At 30.9% G+C, this 17,496-nt stretch overlaps 1 protein-coding gene across 1 annotated transcript in view; it reads right to left on the bottom strand.

Annotated features, from left to right (window-relative positions):
• The window catches only part of CaMKI (Calcium/calmodulin-dependent protein kinase I), a 106,600-nt gene that overhangs the window by 17,950 nt on the left and 71,154 nt on the right, over positions 1 to 17,496 (bottom strand). Inside the window, exons 7-9 of the mRNA XM_085820703.1 lie at positions 16,625 to 16,737; positions 14,512 to 14,590; positions 14,337 to 14,424 (exon numbers count right to left, since the gene is read on the bottom strand). Coding sequence (XP_085676829.1) covers positions 14,337 to 14,424; positions 14,512 to 14,590; positions 16,625 to 16,737 — 280 coding nt within the window. The remainder of the gene's footprint in view (positions 1 to 14,336; positions 14,425 to 14,511; positions 14,591 to 16,624; positions 16,738 to 17,496) is intronic.

Genomic DNA, 17,496 nt, shown 5'->3' with positions numbered 1-17,496 from the left:
ATAATCACCATCACTTAAAAGCTGTGTTCACTTTACTTTGAATCTCTAATGCCTAGCAACATACACTTATAAGGGAACTGTAACTAAGTAAGATTAAGTAAAAATGCCATCTAGATGAGGGCACAGTCAAACGAGAGCCGATTGATAGTAAGGACAGACATGTCCAAAATGTTTTGAAGATTATTCCTTTTACTTTTCTTTTCATTCTAATGTAAATAAATAAATCCTAGTTTAACAATAACTTCATGAGTTGTAGTAATGCTGATCATCAATTCTTCCCTATATTTTGGTGACAGAAGTAGTTTCGATTTCATGCCCATAGTTGGATTGTGTTACATCACCTGCACTAGATTCTGATCACCATTGTATCTGTATTATTAAACTTCACCCATTTTTAAAAGGATTACAGGTGAGCACTTTACATTTATCAATATCACGTTGACTGTATAATTGTTTAAAGTAATGAATATGTGAAATGTTTCTTTTCTGAAGAAAATTTTGAAAAATTAAAACAAAAGCGTAGTATTGAAAGCAGTACTACCAAACCAATTTCAAGAATTGATGTTGCTTTAGCGGATGAAAATGTTATATGTGATATCTTAGACGGATATCTAGAAGTTTTAATAGAAAAAAATGAATAAACTAAAGTCCTTAGATAGACAAATTGAACATTTCATTCATGTAAACTTAATTGAGGAAGAAGTAAACACTAGGACTGATTACCAAGAAAAATGTCTCAGGTATACTAACAAACTTATTGACACAGAAGAAAACTTTGTCAAAAGTCTTTAATCCCGACGTAAATAATCCGGACCTCAAAGCTATAAATTTTCTGTGCATGCGTAAACGCATTTATGTGTTTATGCATGCACATAATATGTTTACGCATGCCCGTTTAATGTATAACGGACGGTATAAGCTAAGCTAAAATGATCTAATTATCTATTTCAGTTAATGTTGCAGATTGCAATGTTCCTTAATCTTCTAATTGGATCTGGCTTATTATTTTTTCCAGACTGTTAGAGCAATTTTATAATTTATTTTATAATTTAAGCAATTTTATAAAAGTAAGCTTGAACTTTTGATTATGTCAAAAAGAATTTCCGATTCTGGAGCTGCCAAAGGATCTACAAAGTGAAAGCATGTTTCGATGTCCATCAAACAAAAAATGGAATTGCTGCACAAATTGGATAAAGGCATATCCTTTGTTTCTCTAACCATTCCGAAATCTGTTTATCAATTTCACGCTGCTCTGTAGGGAAGGGGAGGACGTTGCAGCACGCAATGAACTGGAAGTGATCCATCAGCACTATCCTTATCTTCAGGGCAGATGTTTTTATTTTATTCGGCTTATAATTCCTTACTAATTGTAGTATTTTCTCTCGATGTACTCCGTCTTTGATATGATTTAAATCAAATTCCTTGTCATTATAAATATCTCGAATACGAATCAAACAGTTTTCTGGTTGCAATTTTCTAATTTTGACTATGCGTAATGTATACTTTATGCATGCGCACATTGAAAGAAATGTTTAATAAAGTAAACAAATAAATATTAAGCTTTTTTTTTGTAAATTTTGATACCCTTTAGACCATAATTGCTCTTTATTTCATAAATTACAGTTTCATATTTTTAATTTTATAATTTCTGCATGCCATCTTACCAGATTTAAACTGATGATATATAATCCGGAAAAACCAATAATCCAGAATCGGTGAAGTCCCGACGAGTCCAGATTAAAGACTTCTGACTGTACTAGCTCATTGACGTCTGATAAACTGTTAAGTACTCTGAATGATAGCTTAAATTTACTCTCTTCAGTTAACTTCCTAAGTTAACAAACAAACCGTATTCAAGAGACCTAAAATTGTGGAATGAATTCTGGAATACGTTTGAAACAAGTATCGATCAAAATGATTCACTTTCCGAAATTGAAACATTTGCCTATTTAAAAACATACTTAAGTGGAAGAGCATTAAGTGTAATATCTGGTTTTCAATTAACAGATAAAATTTATGACAACTGTGTAAAATTACTAAAAGATCTTTTGGTCAAAATGATATCATCATTGATTTTTTATGAGTAAACTTTTAAACTTGCAAAGTGCTAAAAATTCTTCAAATGTTCCAGCTTTGAGAAGGTTATATGATGAGCTAGCTTAATATCACTACACAAAATTTAGATTCAATGCAAGAGGATTCAAAATCCTATGTTCCACTTTTGATTTCAATTGTTCCAAATTTATTGCCAGAAAATCTTGCTTTAGATTTTAAGTGAAACACATATTCAAAATGTGATGTAACATTTCTGATCTTCTTCCTTTTTTAAAATGGGAAATTCAATCTCATGAATCTATATTTTTAGCTTTACGTGACAGAAAAAGTATCTCAGAAAATTACAGTAATTACCAGTCATCGAAATGCTGTAATTGTAATGGGTTTTGTCTTTTATCTAAGTTTTGCCCCGATAAACATTGCGGCCCCAAATGTTTACCTTGTGGAAATTTCGGTCATAAATCCCTTATGTGCATTAAAAAATCTCAAAGGCAAAATGCTGACAAAAACAGCACTCCATCTGAAAAAACAAATGCTATCACATCAATCAACTTTCATGAGCCAAACCTATTCCATAAAGTAATCAAAATTAATGATATATCCTCATCTATATCAAATTAATGATATATCTCATCTATATCAAATTAATGATATATTACTCATATAATCAAAACTAATGATAAATTACCTAATGATATATCTATATATGATATATCATTAATCATCATTTAATGATATGTCATATATCCTCACTGACTCACCTGTCTCAAACTAATGATATAAGTGATATATCACTTCCAGTATCAATGATAAAATTGATACTGGAAGCGAAGCAACAGTCCTGTCTAACAACATTTATAAACAAATAGGGAATTCCCCTTTAAGCATGTTTCAGAATATGTTAACTGGATTTGGTAATGACAATATTAAACCAATGGATTATTTTGCAGCTGACATTTTAACAGATACGGAATTATTCAAGACTAATGTATATGTTGTAGACAGTAATGTAATGTCATTTGATGCTATAATTGGCATGGTTATTCTTTAACAAGGTGAAGTTAATATAAACAACGATGGTGTCCATATTTCTAAACATGAAACAAACTGATCTGGAAGATGTGTACATCAATAATATTTCCCTTAATCAAAGATTTGAATTAGAAATAGGTCCTACTGCTACAAAAGAACAAGTTACGATTATTGAGAATCTTGTCTCCGATTACAAACTTTTCAAAACCAAAACTATGAACACTGAGATGACTATCAAAATTGTAATAACAACCTTGTGTTTAGCGTAAGTATATTCAAACACTCAATCGATTTCGAGGGCAGCTAAAGGTCCCTCCTCATCAGGAGAAAGAAATACCTAGAAAGAAGAAAATAAAGGGGAAGGAGTCTCAGAAACACGTGGTCCTTATCAGCACTGCACGTGGTTATAACTGGATTTTTAATCAGAGTTGCACTGGCTGCCTACTTTTACTGAGCTAGGCTATCTGATCAAGCATAAGGAACAAGAAAAATTAGCGAAGTTAAAAATAGGGAGCGAGGGGCAAATGCACCTTCAAGCTCAAAATCTGAACTTCAAATAATGAAGGACCACATGTTTCTGAGACTCCTTCCCCTTTATTTTCTTCTCTCTAGGTATTTCTTTCTCCTGATGAGGAGGGACCTTTAGCTGCCCTCGAAATTGATTGAGTGTTTGAATATACTTACGCTAAATACAAAGTTGTTTTTACGATTTTGATTGTCACATTAGCGTGTTTCTCTTCTAGTCTACTGAGATGACTATTCAAGTAAAAGATAAAACACCTATTTTTTTTCACAGACCTTGGCAATTATCTTTTGTTGAAAGAGACATTGTAGACAAGCAAGTTCAAACTTGGTTAACTGAAGGCATAATTCAATTTTGTTCTTCTGTATATTCTAGTCAAGTTGTAATAGTAAAAAAAAAAAAAAAAAAGGTGGGGTGGGGGCTATCCTAGAGTTTGTATGGACTATTGCAAATTAAACAAGAAAATAGTTGATCGGTATATCTTACTCTTAATAGAAGATTTAATAGATAAACTACAAGATGCTCATACATTCACCACAATCGATTTAAAAAATGCTTTCTTTCATGTTAGTGTTGACAAAAACAGCTGACATTACACTTCATTTGTCACACATAATGAACAATATCAGTTTCTAGTGTACCTTTCGGTCTCTGCACCTCGCCTTCTGTATTTCAACAATCTGTAAATTCCATTTTCAAGGATTTAATCTTGCAAGGTCATGTTTTACTGTATCTAGATGATATCATAATTGCTGCTAAAGATGAAGGTGATGGGATCCAACATTTGAAATCTGTTTTCTCAGTTACATTTGCTTATGGACTAGAAATTAATTTTAAGAAACCTAAATTTTTAAATTGTGGAATTAAATTCCCTGGTCATGTCACCGAAAATGGTCAACTGTTTTCATCTCCTCTTAAAACAGCTGCTGATATTAATTATCCTGAACCTAAGAGTCATAAGGCCTTATAAAGATTCCTTGGTCTTGCCGGACCATAAATGTTCAACCATTAACTGATCTTCTGTTTAACTGATGCAAGATAAAAAATATGAAAGCAAACTTCTAATTTTAATTGGCTATAACCTCTTTTATATTTTAAATTTAATTTTGGGACTTCTTTTCTCTACCTTAAAAATAATGCTGTAAGTCTAAACTGTGTCATTCAAATTGATCATGCAATCCTACATAATGCTTAATGCAGATACCTCTTGCCCAATCAAATAATTGAAAACCAAAACTTTTTTAACTCCAAACTGAAACTTTTCAACTCCCTCCCTTCTTCCTTTGAAGTATTACGATCCTCTTCCCTTCTCGCTTACACTTTCATCCTCGCAAGACGCTCCTGTTCCATGCTGCTGCTTATTTGCTTAAGATGATGTAGTACTTTAAAACCCGTGTACATGGAAATTATTGCATTCAACTATGATTGAAAAATATCTTATCTACAGAAAGATGATCTGATGTGAATTATCTTACAATAAAATTATGTTTTAAAATGGTTGTATCTGTAAGCTTTTGGTTTATGCGTTCATGCTTCCAACTATGCAATAAAGTGTCTTCAGAGGCCAGAAATTAAAATACTGGATTCCTTCTTTTATGCGTTAAAACATGACATATATATATATATATATATATATATATATATATATATATATACAAACACACACCTAATATTCAGAATAAAAAAGACAACTATGAAAAAAAGAAAAAGTGATAGTAAAAAAACTTCTGGATAAAAATGTCAAGCAAATTTAATACGATGAAAATTCTCCAAAGAAGGGATTGTACACTTTAAACATTACTATGCATTTAAAAGAATTATTACCTTCAACATAAATAAAACTGGGATATAAGACCTGAATCAAGCCACACTTTCTATTTATTATGTAATTAATTTTTTATATTCTATAACTAAAATTATAATCATAAAAACATCTAAATAAACTCTGTTTTTAACTGGGGAGGGGACATTTAAAAGACTGCATACAAAGTGATTTTTTATCTTTTATTCTCATCTTATCATAGCAGCTTATAAAATTAAATATTTTGCTACAAGACATTAAAAAGTACTTTCATAAGCATATTCCTCTCACCAAAATAAAACTTCTGAGATTCAACAACATTGTTTCACATGAAAATGTGCAGAGAGAATAAGCTTAATAATTTCACAGACAACTCAGTCAACAACATTGTTTCACATGAAAATGTGCAGAGAGAATAAGCTTAATAATTTCACAGACAACTCAGTTCCATACATGGTAAAAACCCTAAATAATTCTATGAAAAATAAACAATTACAAAGAACCCCTGCCCAGTCTAAAGTTTTCAAAATTTAATGTTATTATTGTCTTCCATAACACAGCTATACTAATTTCAGCAATATAAGTGTCCAGCAAGCAAAAATACAACCGCTACAATGTGAAGTTACTCTGTATAAAAACTGTATATTTCTGATGAAAATAAATGCTGTAATGTCAAGAATTAAATACCTACATTCCTATTATGTGCTTAAAAATGAGCATATATGATTTCCACATTTCAGACAAATCCTAACAGTATCTATCTAAGCAAGACCGTCAACTATTGTAAGAAAATTCAACACAAAAAAAGAAAATACATATGTGGAATCGATAATCAGGATCTGGTGTGCTAGTATTAACTCCCTTAATAAATTACTCTAAATGATAATAACAATTAAAGACTTTCCCTAAATCCACCCTTAAATATTCAGTCAACCTTCACTGAAATAAAAGCTTAAATATACACACTGCAATAATTAAGCATATGATAGTATAATGATTTGCATAGCTTTGAAATCAAGTAGCATAATGATTTCAAAGCAATGCAAAATTTAACTTAAAACTTATGATATATTAGGTATGTATAAATGTTTTTACTGCACTAAACCTTCCAACTTTTAAAAATGTTTGCTTAGGTCATTAATTAATAACAATTCAGTATGGATTATCCAATATTCAGTCTAGAAAAGGTGTAGATGCAGGCATTGAACATTACTTATATGTGATAAGGAAAAGTCTGTGGCACACACAGTAATAATGCTGTAAAAGACTATTCATTTCAAAGCTGATTTCAATGCTTTTAATAATACTGAAAGGCAGTTCAAAGACTAACCAAGATCCGGAAGCCCTTGAGATGATATGATGAAAGCCATGCAGCAATGAAAAGATTATTGAGGCAGAAATAGCAGAAAATCTAGGTTCATAGGATGATACTGGAAAGGAATATCCATACTTCGAAACTGTGATAAATTTGAACATTTGCAAATCACAGGAAATTGCAGAAAGAGATGCCGAGTGAAAAGCAGAAATGCTGTGTTTGCCCAGCAGACAATACACATTTTTTTTTACATCTAATGGTGACTAGTGATGAAAAATGGGTTCTCTAAAAAAGCACTGAATTGTATAGGATTGTTTGTAAGCTAGATAAAGGTCTAGGATTCAATGAAATATCAAGACTGCATATTGCAAAAGTTCTGCCTGTTGGCATTTCAAACAAGTGACGAACCAAATGTTAAATAATATCTCTTATTAAATATGATAAAATTGAAATTTCTCAGTGCCCTCAAGGCAGTTAATACTAATCTAAACTGATTGCAGTAAATTTAGATAGATTTTAACATTAAATTAAACTAGAGCCAAAGAGACAAGTTGACCTATGAACTAATTGTCAAGAACAATCAATTCACATATTAATGCAATAAATTTGATGATCTTTCTTTAAAAATAATTAAAATGAAGGATATAAGTGGCTGTCAAAACAGTGGGTTACTTGTGTCTTATTGGTAATAAGCCCTTAGATAGCTAGTGTGAGGTGGTGCAATAAATTCACAAATTTTTAACATTTCCAGTGGCCAAGAGTTTGCCTCAAATATTTCAAATTACTCTAATAATCCTTAATAAAGAATTAATTTTAGTCCAAAGGGGCTTTGTCCCTGAAGGACTTGTTTTCGCTTTGCGATTTTGCATCGATTCACTACAAACGGCAAATCACTTTTCAAACTAAGGCCAAAAAGAATTATAGCCCTGTGTCATATTTAAAGAAATTAAATAATGAAAAATTTGCATAAATGTACGTATATTTCTCACATTGTGATAAAACAACTGTACATAGAGCCATTGAATTTTAAAGACAAAATCCTCCTACGAATATGGGCATGTGGAAGACCAAATTTGAAATCTGGAATCTGTTTTATTATCAATTTCCTATTTTGTAAAACTTTAACAAATTTTTGATTAACAAATTCAAGGACTTCAAAGCGAGGAATGGCAACATTGTACAAAAAAAAAAAAAAAAAAAAAAAAAAAAAAAATTATCTCCAGCGTATTGCTGTTGAACTCAATTTTATGGTTTAAGTGTAAAAAACTTGATATTTAATAAATAAACGTAACACAAAAAACGTTAAAAAAACGCCCCTTTGGATGTAATTTAAAATCTGAAACATTTCAAATTTTTTTATCATATAATAAAAATGCCTCTGCCACTTAAAAATGGCTTTCCCTTCTGACATATAAATAGCTTTAATGGCTTGGATGTATTCAAGATGCACGGACATGAACTACTTGAAGGTATTAGGATGAATATTGCTGAATGTACAACGCGGGGAGGGGGGGGGAAAGACAGTTCTATATCACCTATTCTACTGGCTGATGATGACGAAATTCAAATTGTGTTTTCCATGTCTCTAAAGCGTGCCTTAGGATATATATCAGATTTATATACAGCATTGTTCTACTATAGGTATTTTGATACAAAATCGGACTTTTTCTGAAATGGCATGCCGATTTTTTTCCATATTTCGATTGCACCCCATGTGCCCTAATTCAGGTACCAACACAAAACTTACATCCAAATGATGGGGCATTAAAAATGCCTTCGAATGCAACAAGCTGTATCAAAATCGGTCGATCTGTTCCCAAGATATTCATATTAAAATCTGCAAATTGCGCTTCTTGCAGAGAAAAGCATTTTGCATATACCTTCTTGAGAACTAATGATTCAATTTCAATGCGGCTTGCTACATTCGACTGCAAATGTGTGCCCCATGATATTTGAACACTGACCAAGAGTATAAAAGCACGTTGCATCGGTACTTCAAACCTAACTCACACAAGGGCTGATTGAAATGCATACGTCAAAGAAGCTCGTTCGGAGTTGGTTGCTGTATGCAAGGTTCATACACATATCTGCACACGGAAATTAAGTACTTTTAAGGACCATTAGTGAAAAAAATTAAGGACCTATAAGCAAATGGGAACTGAATAAATTCAATTAAAATTATTATCTATGCCTGAACTTCACTTTTGTAATACCATCCTAAAAATAAAATAGAACGGTAAGTAAGATGCAGTATTATTAAAAATGATTTAATTAAAATAATTATTAAGGTTGAGAATAAAATAAACTTTATAAAATTAATCAAGGAGCATTATATATTTTACACTTATAAGAGTTGAACATATTTGAAAGGAGATAAGTGACATTTTATTTACGTTTTACTAACAGTTAGTTTTATGCTGACTTTATTTTATATCTCATTTTGTCACATACTTGCTCAGTCTAGAGCTTTAGTAAATAGTAAGCACATTTTATGTCAAGCGGTAAGTTAAAATGAGAAGTAAAGTCATAACCAGGACGATTTACAACAAAAGACTGGCTGTTGCCACCGCTGCTGCTTGCCTCGAGAGAGACCTGAAGATCAGAACAAACCTGAAAGGCCTGATGTAGGCAGGATTAGCAAGTTCTGAAAATTAGCTGGGCTCTGTCTGACGCAGTTAGTGTCCTAGCTTCCAGGGGTTGTGACTCAGTTAATAAACTTTAAGGTTCTAATAAGCCCTTAAAGCACTACAGATGATAAGTTGTTTTGCATTATTTGAAGTCTCACTAGATGCAAAGAAAAAGTTCATAAACTTTTACATTTTTGCGTTTTATCTTGTGACCACGGTAGGAGTTAACGAAAGGCAATAACTGCAAGCAGTTACTTATAAGTAATTAAATTAGGCATTAGATAATTTTAGACATTATGGATTTACATGGCCACTATTAAATTTTATTTATTTTTTAACAATATTTGTTAAAAAAAGGCCCTATTAAATTCCCAATCTATAAAATTTCACAGTTTAAAATGCACGTAATTTATGACATTGATTCTTAAACGATATTCGGATAATTACTCATTAAAAGCCACAAAACATTTATGTTTTGTAGCAACAATATTCAATAAAATATTTATGCGTCTTTTTAATTTGAAACATTCAAAGACATTTTGGCTAATTTATATCGATTTCCTTCTCTTTAAGCATCTTTTCTAATAATCAAAAATTTGTCTCAATGCACAAAAAAATGTTCTCACTACTTTCTGCGTGTTTTATCTTTGAACCTGTCCACAATGTACCTATGAGGGTTTATTTGATCTGATAAAAGTTAAATAGTCTGAAAACCAATCAACAGATATGAAGCACATTATCGTTAAGTCTAAAAGTAACTACAATGTCCGACAAAGGTTTAAATAAGCTTCTTATTTAAAAAGAACTTAAAAAATAAAGGCCTGTTCTTATGCTAACAAAATCAATTATAGCTTGTAGTGATGTAATTAAACAAGAAGAGTGAAATTCAAACTAAAGATATGCACTAGTGGTCAAAGACGATACAATTTAATTTCATTTTAAGCCGGCTCAATAAACTCTATCATCAAATGATCAAATCAAACTCAAATGTCGGCAGCGGTAATGTAAAGACGAATAATTACAAATTATCAGAGCTGGCAGGAACTAAAGCAGAGAGCAAATAGAGGTTAGAAACACACTCTTGTTTTACACTCCAAAACCCTCAGTTTAAAAACTGTCAAAGTGATTTGCATTCCGGTGAGAAAATAGAAATGGGAAATTATAGTAAAGGCTAAAATCGTAAATAATTGGATAATTTACATAATAATAACTGTACACATGTTTGAAGATTAATTTTATTCTTTCTTTCTTTCTTTCTTTCTTTTTTTTTTTTTTCATGTTTCAGTTTCTTTCTTCCACGTTTCCTCTTCATTTTAGAATTTTTGGATTTAATTAAACACTTCTGTTATTCTAAATAAACTAAATGCATTTAGAATGTATAGAAAAAGCTGCTAATTTTATTTCTTTAGTAATATGAACATTCAGAAGAAATACGAAATACATATGGTAAGGTTCGGTTAGACAGCCGATGTGGCATAATTTTTAGAATTTAGTGACACACTGACAAACAAACTCTTGAAATGGCAAAACCTTTAGAATTTACAACAAGCATTGGAAGCAGAATTTAGAAAGGCACCAGGCAGCAGAATCTAAGATCCACAGAGACTGCATCAGGTGGGAAAGTGCCTAGTGGCAGCTTTGTGCATGATGCATTAGATGAATTTTTTAAATTGTCAGTTTTCAATTTCTTTATTAATAAAAGAATTCCTTTCTATAATGCCTGTCCATATGAAAAGATTAAAAGCATTTTTGATATTTTTCATGTTTGTGTTCTAGTGAATAGTAGAGAAAATAAAGGGATAAAAATGTTAAGAAAAAGATTCTAGTATCAGAAATAAAGCATTCAACTATAATGTTTTCACTGTTCTTCCAGATGTTCTCCAAAAAGTAAGAAATTACGTGTTAATACTATGGAGACATTTTTAATTTTGTCACATTCTTTCTGGAATCTTCTAGATTCGCGAGTCTATAAATTTTGCCTTCCTATCTTTCTGAACTTTCCAAGCTGCAATCGATAAAATCCTAAAAAAAAATTACCCCTACCAATTCTGTAACAGCATAAAGCCAGAAATATTTTGAAAAAAAAAAAAAAAAAAAAAAAATCGGAGGAAAATAGTGTAAAATTAATTTTATAGAGAAAAATAGGGCTTAATTTCTAAAATTAGATGTGCTACAGTCCCATGGAGCACCATCAGAAAAGAGGTACTAAAATAAATAAACAATATGACTAATAAAATCACTAATAATTTAAAAAAATATTAATTATTAAAATAATTCAATAATTAATGCTTAAAGAAATTAAATAGTATAAATAAAAAACTTGAAATATTAAGAGATAAATTAAAATTTAATACGTGATTTTTAATATAATTTTATTACTAAAAATAAAATTTTCGAGATTAAATTTCTACTGAAATTTTGTTTAGGTACATAAAATAAGTGTCACAGCTTTCGTATTTAGTGCTCCGGGTAAAATTATGATTTATCCCCAAAACTAAGAAGTACCAGAGAAGGGTCTGGCGCAACTTAAGCTCTAGAGAAAAATGATGCATATTTTAAAAATTCTGAATACATTTTGAGACAATTACATGGGAAAAATTCTTACCATGAAAATATTAAAAATACATTTTTAATTAATTACATAGCTAGTTTTCTTTTGCTAAGAACTGTTTTGTAAATGGTGCTTTATAGCATTATATCTTGCTTATTTTCCACATATGATAAATGGCCGAAATGGAACTTTATAATATCACAGCGAAAAATAAAAATGCTTTATTTTAATCTTATTTCATAAATATAATTCAAAAATATTACCATTACTTAAATTAAATTTATCAATGTTCTAAAAAAAACTGTAGAAAAATTCCTAGATCTTGGAATTAAAAATTTTCTATAGAAACAGATCTTAGAATTGCCAAAATTTGATAAGTCGCCAAATTTCGAATGGTTTAATTAACGAATTCACATCTCAAAAAGCAAAAAGTTGTTTAAGAGCTCTTCATTATAAAAGAGCTCTTAAACAACTTTTTGCTTTTTGGGGGATAACGTTTTGCTAAATGGGGGGATAGTAGAGTTTCTGAGCAAGAAGTGAAAAACAAGCATTTTGAAATAATTTCAAAATGCTTGTTTTTCACTTCTTGCTCAGAAACTCTACTATCCCCCCATTTATATTAGAAATAGGAACAAATTATAACCCATGAACCCATTCAAAAGATAACCATATTTGTCAGCAAATCGCCAAAAATAATGAATGCTAATTCACACTCAAAATGGCAGTCGTAAAAACAGACAGAAATTTCAGATGATTAAAATTAAGGATTAAATTTCAGATGATTACCTTCTGCCGATTTTGGTCGAAATTAAAGACTTTTAAGTACCAAAACTCGATTCCAAAAAAAATAAGGGCTTTTTAAGGACTCTTAAGGACCGTATGAACCTTGTGTATGATTTTAAAGTGGGCCGGTCAGTAGCAGAAGCAAGTTGCCGAATTTGCTTGGCCTTTGGGGATGATCCTGTTAACGAACAAACCAAAATCATTTAATGCTGAAAAATGTATTACAGGGTAACCAAAAACATTTGTGCCGGTTTGATTAAGCAATGGTTCCAGAAGTTCAGGTCAGGGGATATGTCTCTTAGTGATGCAAAACGCAGTGGTCGGCCACAAGCGCTGGATGATGAGGCCCTGAGAGCAGTCATAGAGAATGAGAATAGCCAAACATGTGGTAACTTTGCTGCACACTTCTATGTATCTGATAAAATGATCAGACTCCATTTGCACCGCATAGGAAAGGCACATAAACTGAGCAAGTGGGCATCCCACTCACTGTCTGATGCAAACAAGCAACAGTGTGTCACTGCCTGTTTGTCATTGCCTATTTGGCACTGCAATGCATCCATATTTGAACGAGTACTCACCAGTGATGAAAAGTGGTTCCAGTATGACACACCCGGTGCCTCACACTGCGAGACCTTCTCTGCACCCACACAAGATCATGCTCTGTATCTGGTGAACTAGTCGCCAAGTTGTGCACTATGAGCTCCTGCCAGTGGGCCAAACAATCACGGCACGCCTGTACTTGCATCAACTGGAGCGTGTGCATCAGGCACTGATGCATAAAGAGCCAGCATTGGTCAATCATTATGGTGTACTCTTCCTCTATGACAAAGCGAGGCCGCATGTGGCTTGGGAGACCAGGGATACCATCCAGCGGCTGGACTGGGAGACAGTATCCCATCCACCATACTCCCCAGACCTCGTACCAACAGACTACCACCTTTTCCATTCCCTGGACAATCATCTTCATGGGAAATTCTTCAACAACCATCCAGACCTCAAAAGACCCTCACAGACTTCTTTGCATCCAAGACTCCCGAGTTTTACCGCGATCGCATCGCACAGCTAGCCATTCATTGGCAAAAGGAACTGGATGCCGATGGTGATTATTATTTGTTTTACGAGTTTTTATTTCTAACTGTGCAAACCGGCACAAATGTTTTTGGTTACCCTGTAATACATTTTTCAGCATTAAATGATTTTTGGTCAATCAAGCTAGTTTTCTAACTTTTCTGTAGATAAAAATATTCAAAATATATAAACAAAAAGCTTTGGACTTTGAAAAGTTTTTATTTTACAATCCCTCCCTTTTGATTATTTAACTGGCATCATAAATCACCACTGATATTCACAGTGATGTGACCGTGCAGAATACTGCGCTTCAAGGTAGTTTTGCAATATATTTTCAAACTTTTATTTAAAACCAATGTCAGTGTAAAGTATAAATATTAATTCCAAATTTTCTAACCATGAAATACATCAAATCACAATTTTTTTACTATGATTTAAACTGACAAATTTCTTATGCTTGAAGAAAAACTGACAATTAACCAAGGTCTAGAATGTACAAGTATGGAAAATGAGTAGTACATTACAGTAATAATGCAAATCTTGTTGAACTAAGAAATAAACTGAAACAGATATTTTACCCTCCATTTTGTCTTGGCAAAATTCTTCTTCAACTGTTCACTCACACTAGCTTGTATATTCTTATCACTAGCAGTATTGCCACTGATCCTATGTAACAGAAAACACAACAGAAATATTTTAAATCTATCAATAAAATTATCAAAATCTATTAAAGAAAAAAGAAGAAAACTATACCACGGGTGAGCTAATGCTTGTTTGCATGTATATCGCTTTTCCATATCCACACATATTAAGTGACGGATAAAATCTTTTGCTGGAAAAAAAAAAAAAAATTATAATGCAATATGTAAAATGGCATATTAGCATGCAAAGGGCAAGATTTAAAGTAACTATATATTATAGTGTAAATATTTCAGTCATGTTATGTTTGACTAGTTCTAGTAAATTACTTTTTCTTCCATTATCGAGAAAAATGAAATAAAAAAACTTGTTCTGCACAATTAAATCAAATAAATCACTTGAAAACTGTAAGTACTTATCACAAATAATACAATAATATATAAACTGTTAATATCAATCACATTTAAAAAACAGACTTAATCATATGAAATCCTAAAAAGTTGGTGCAAACTTCATAATAATTTAATAAATCAAAGAAACAGAATTCGTTTTAGTATTTCTCAAATGACATAAAAATACTTAATTTTATTCAAAGAATTTAAAATATACTAAGTTGGGGGGTGGATTACTTAGTCTGGTCTGTGTCCGCAGATTTGTTAGTCAAATTCATAATAATTATTAAGTTTATACTACTCTTTTAATAGAAAACAAAAAAGCTTTCATATCACTCAAAATGTGTTTTTAATTGCATTGAAATTGATCAGATTACAATTTAATGAAACATATCCTCTTGAGAAAAATGCAAAATTAACAAGCAAAATAATTTCGTTTTAAATCATGCAAATGAACTTGGTATGTTTGACAGAACTAATACTTAACAGTTCTGCTGAGGAATTTTTTTAACTTTTAATGATAATAAATTCTAATAAAATCGACAGAATAATAATTTTATAAGTTGATAAATCTTAATAGATTACTGAATTTTTTATAAAGCAAGAACTTCAATTAACAACCATATATAATTAAGTTAAAAATACAATAACCTAAATACAAGTTAATTAGCCCTTTTATTATCTCAAACAATAAAGTCACTTGACTATCACCAAATAAAAGATTGGTTCAGAATAAAAAATATCTAAAAGATTTTCGTACATTTAAAAAAAAAAAAAAAAAAAAAAAAAGAGAGAGAGAGAGATGGATACTTCCTAATTATAGCCCCTTTTGAAAAGTACCCTTAAAAAGGGGGAGTAGCATGTTAGTAAAATAGTTATATGGCAACCTGAAACAGAACTGATTTACATACACAGCACGTCTGTTTCGGCTTATACGCAATGCCAAATGACAAGTTTATCCAATACTCTGATATTTTTTTAAAGTAAAATGAGATTGATGTGCATATGGAATAACTCTAATATGAAAATAATGCACTAATATGGAACTGTGCACAATTTTTGCTCTAATATGGAATTCTTGGTGCACCATCATCTTGAAAATGACTGTTGCCTTTCATGCATTAGAGTGTCAAAAATTTAGTTGCCAACGAGTTTGTGAATGCCATCTGAAGTCAATAATGAGTTTGTGACATTTTGGTGGGAGTGCAGATAATCAGGTTGCTCTTATAGCAGTTAGTGAAGCTTGCCAAAACATCTTCATTAATGCAGGTTCACTTTTCTATTAAGAAAACAACATCAAGACATTTAAAACTTCTTAGCCAGATTATTTTCATTAAATCCCAAGATGTGTTGCCAATTTATATGTATTACTTTGCTCTTTAAAATATTTTCTTTTCAAGTATTTTTAATGACTAGAAATCATTCTCATATAATTTTTGTTATGAAATTATGGAATAAAAGTGACTCTTAATAAATATATTACTTTAAAAATTGTCTACAAAAAGTGCTGCCACTCTATGAGTTAAATATATAAATTTTTTTATCACCCCAATACTACAAGTATATAATGTTATCTATAAGAGGATTTTATTTTGCTACTACATAAATTCAATTTTCTTTCTATTTCTATTTATTTCAATCACTGGTATGAGACAATAGTTTACTCCTCGATCATCCGGTTTTTCAAAATGAAATTATTTCTCCTAAAATTTCTCTCCGAATAAAAGTTATTGCTTCAAATTTAAAAATGTGTTTAAATCATAACAGTATGTATATGTTTCTAACTAACCTTAACTATCTTCTTTTTTAAATAACAATGAAATAAATTTCTTTACCAGAGTCAGATATTTCATCCCAATATGGAGAATCAAATTCAAACTCTCCTTTCAGTATTTGTGCAAATAAATTGGCATCATTTTCATCATAAAATGGAGGGTATCCACAAAGTCTGAAATAAAATGAATAAAAATGTAAATACAGTATGTATAAAAACAATTTCAACTATGTTGATGTTTACTGAAAATTGATTTTGAAGTTTCAGTATAAACTATAATTTATTCTCAGGAAGAATTTAGCTTTTTTCTAAGTTTTAATTCAGATATCAGGAAAAAAATATTCAATAATAATCAAATTAGTCATTATTTCTTAAATAATTTTTTATATAATAATAAAATGAATTAGGACTTTTTTAAAACAGCTGACTCACATTAATCACACATGATGTAATAACTGATCCTGATATAATAAACCTATGAAAATCAGGACTGATCCTCCATAACATTATGTAGACTGCCCACTCAAAATGAAGTAAAGATGATTCACATATTCTTGAATTTTGATAATACAGTACAAAGTCTGAATTCCAGACTCGTTGGGACTTCGGCGATTCCAGATTTGGGATTTTTCCGGATAACAGATCATCAGTTTAAATCTAGTAAGATGGCATGTAGAAATTATAAAATAAAAAATATGAAATCATGATTTATGAAATAATGAAGTATTTATGATCTAAAGAGTATCAAAATATACAAAAAAAAAAAAAAAAAAAAAAAATCTGAATATTTATTTGTTTAACTTATTAAAACATTCCTTTCAATGCAAGTTGCTTCATTTTTTGTGCTAATACTTTCTCTTTAATTCTGTAGACAGACATAATCTCTTGTTTAGTTACATTGAAGTCCTGCTATTTTGAGAATTCCAACTAACT

Source organism: Stegodyphus dumicola, chromosome 7 (assembly GCF_044657685.1).
Source record: "Stegodyphus dumicola isolate Sdum_Otavi_A_Nest chromosome 7, ASM4465768v1".
Taxonomy (NCBI): domain Eukaryota; kingdom Metazoa; phylum Arthropoda; class Arachnida; order Araneae; family Eresidae; genus Stegodyphus; species Stegodyphus dumicola.
This window is presented reverse-complemented; position numbering and strand designations above follow the sequence as displayed.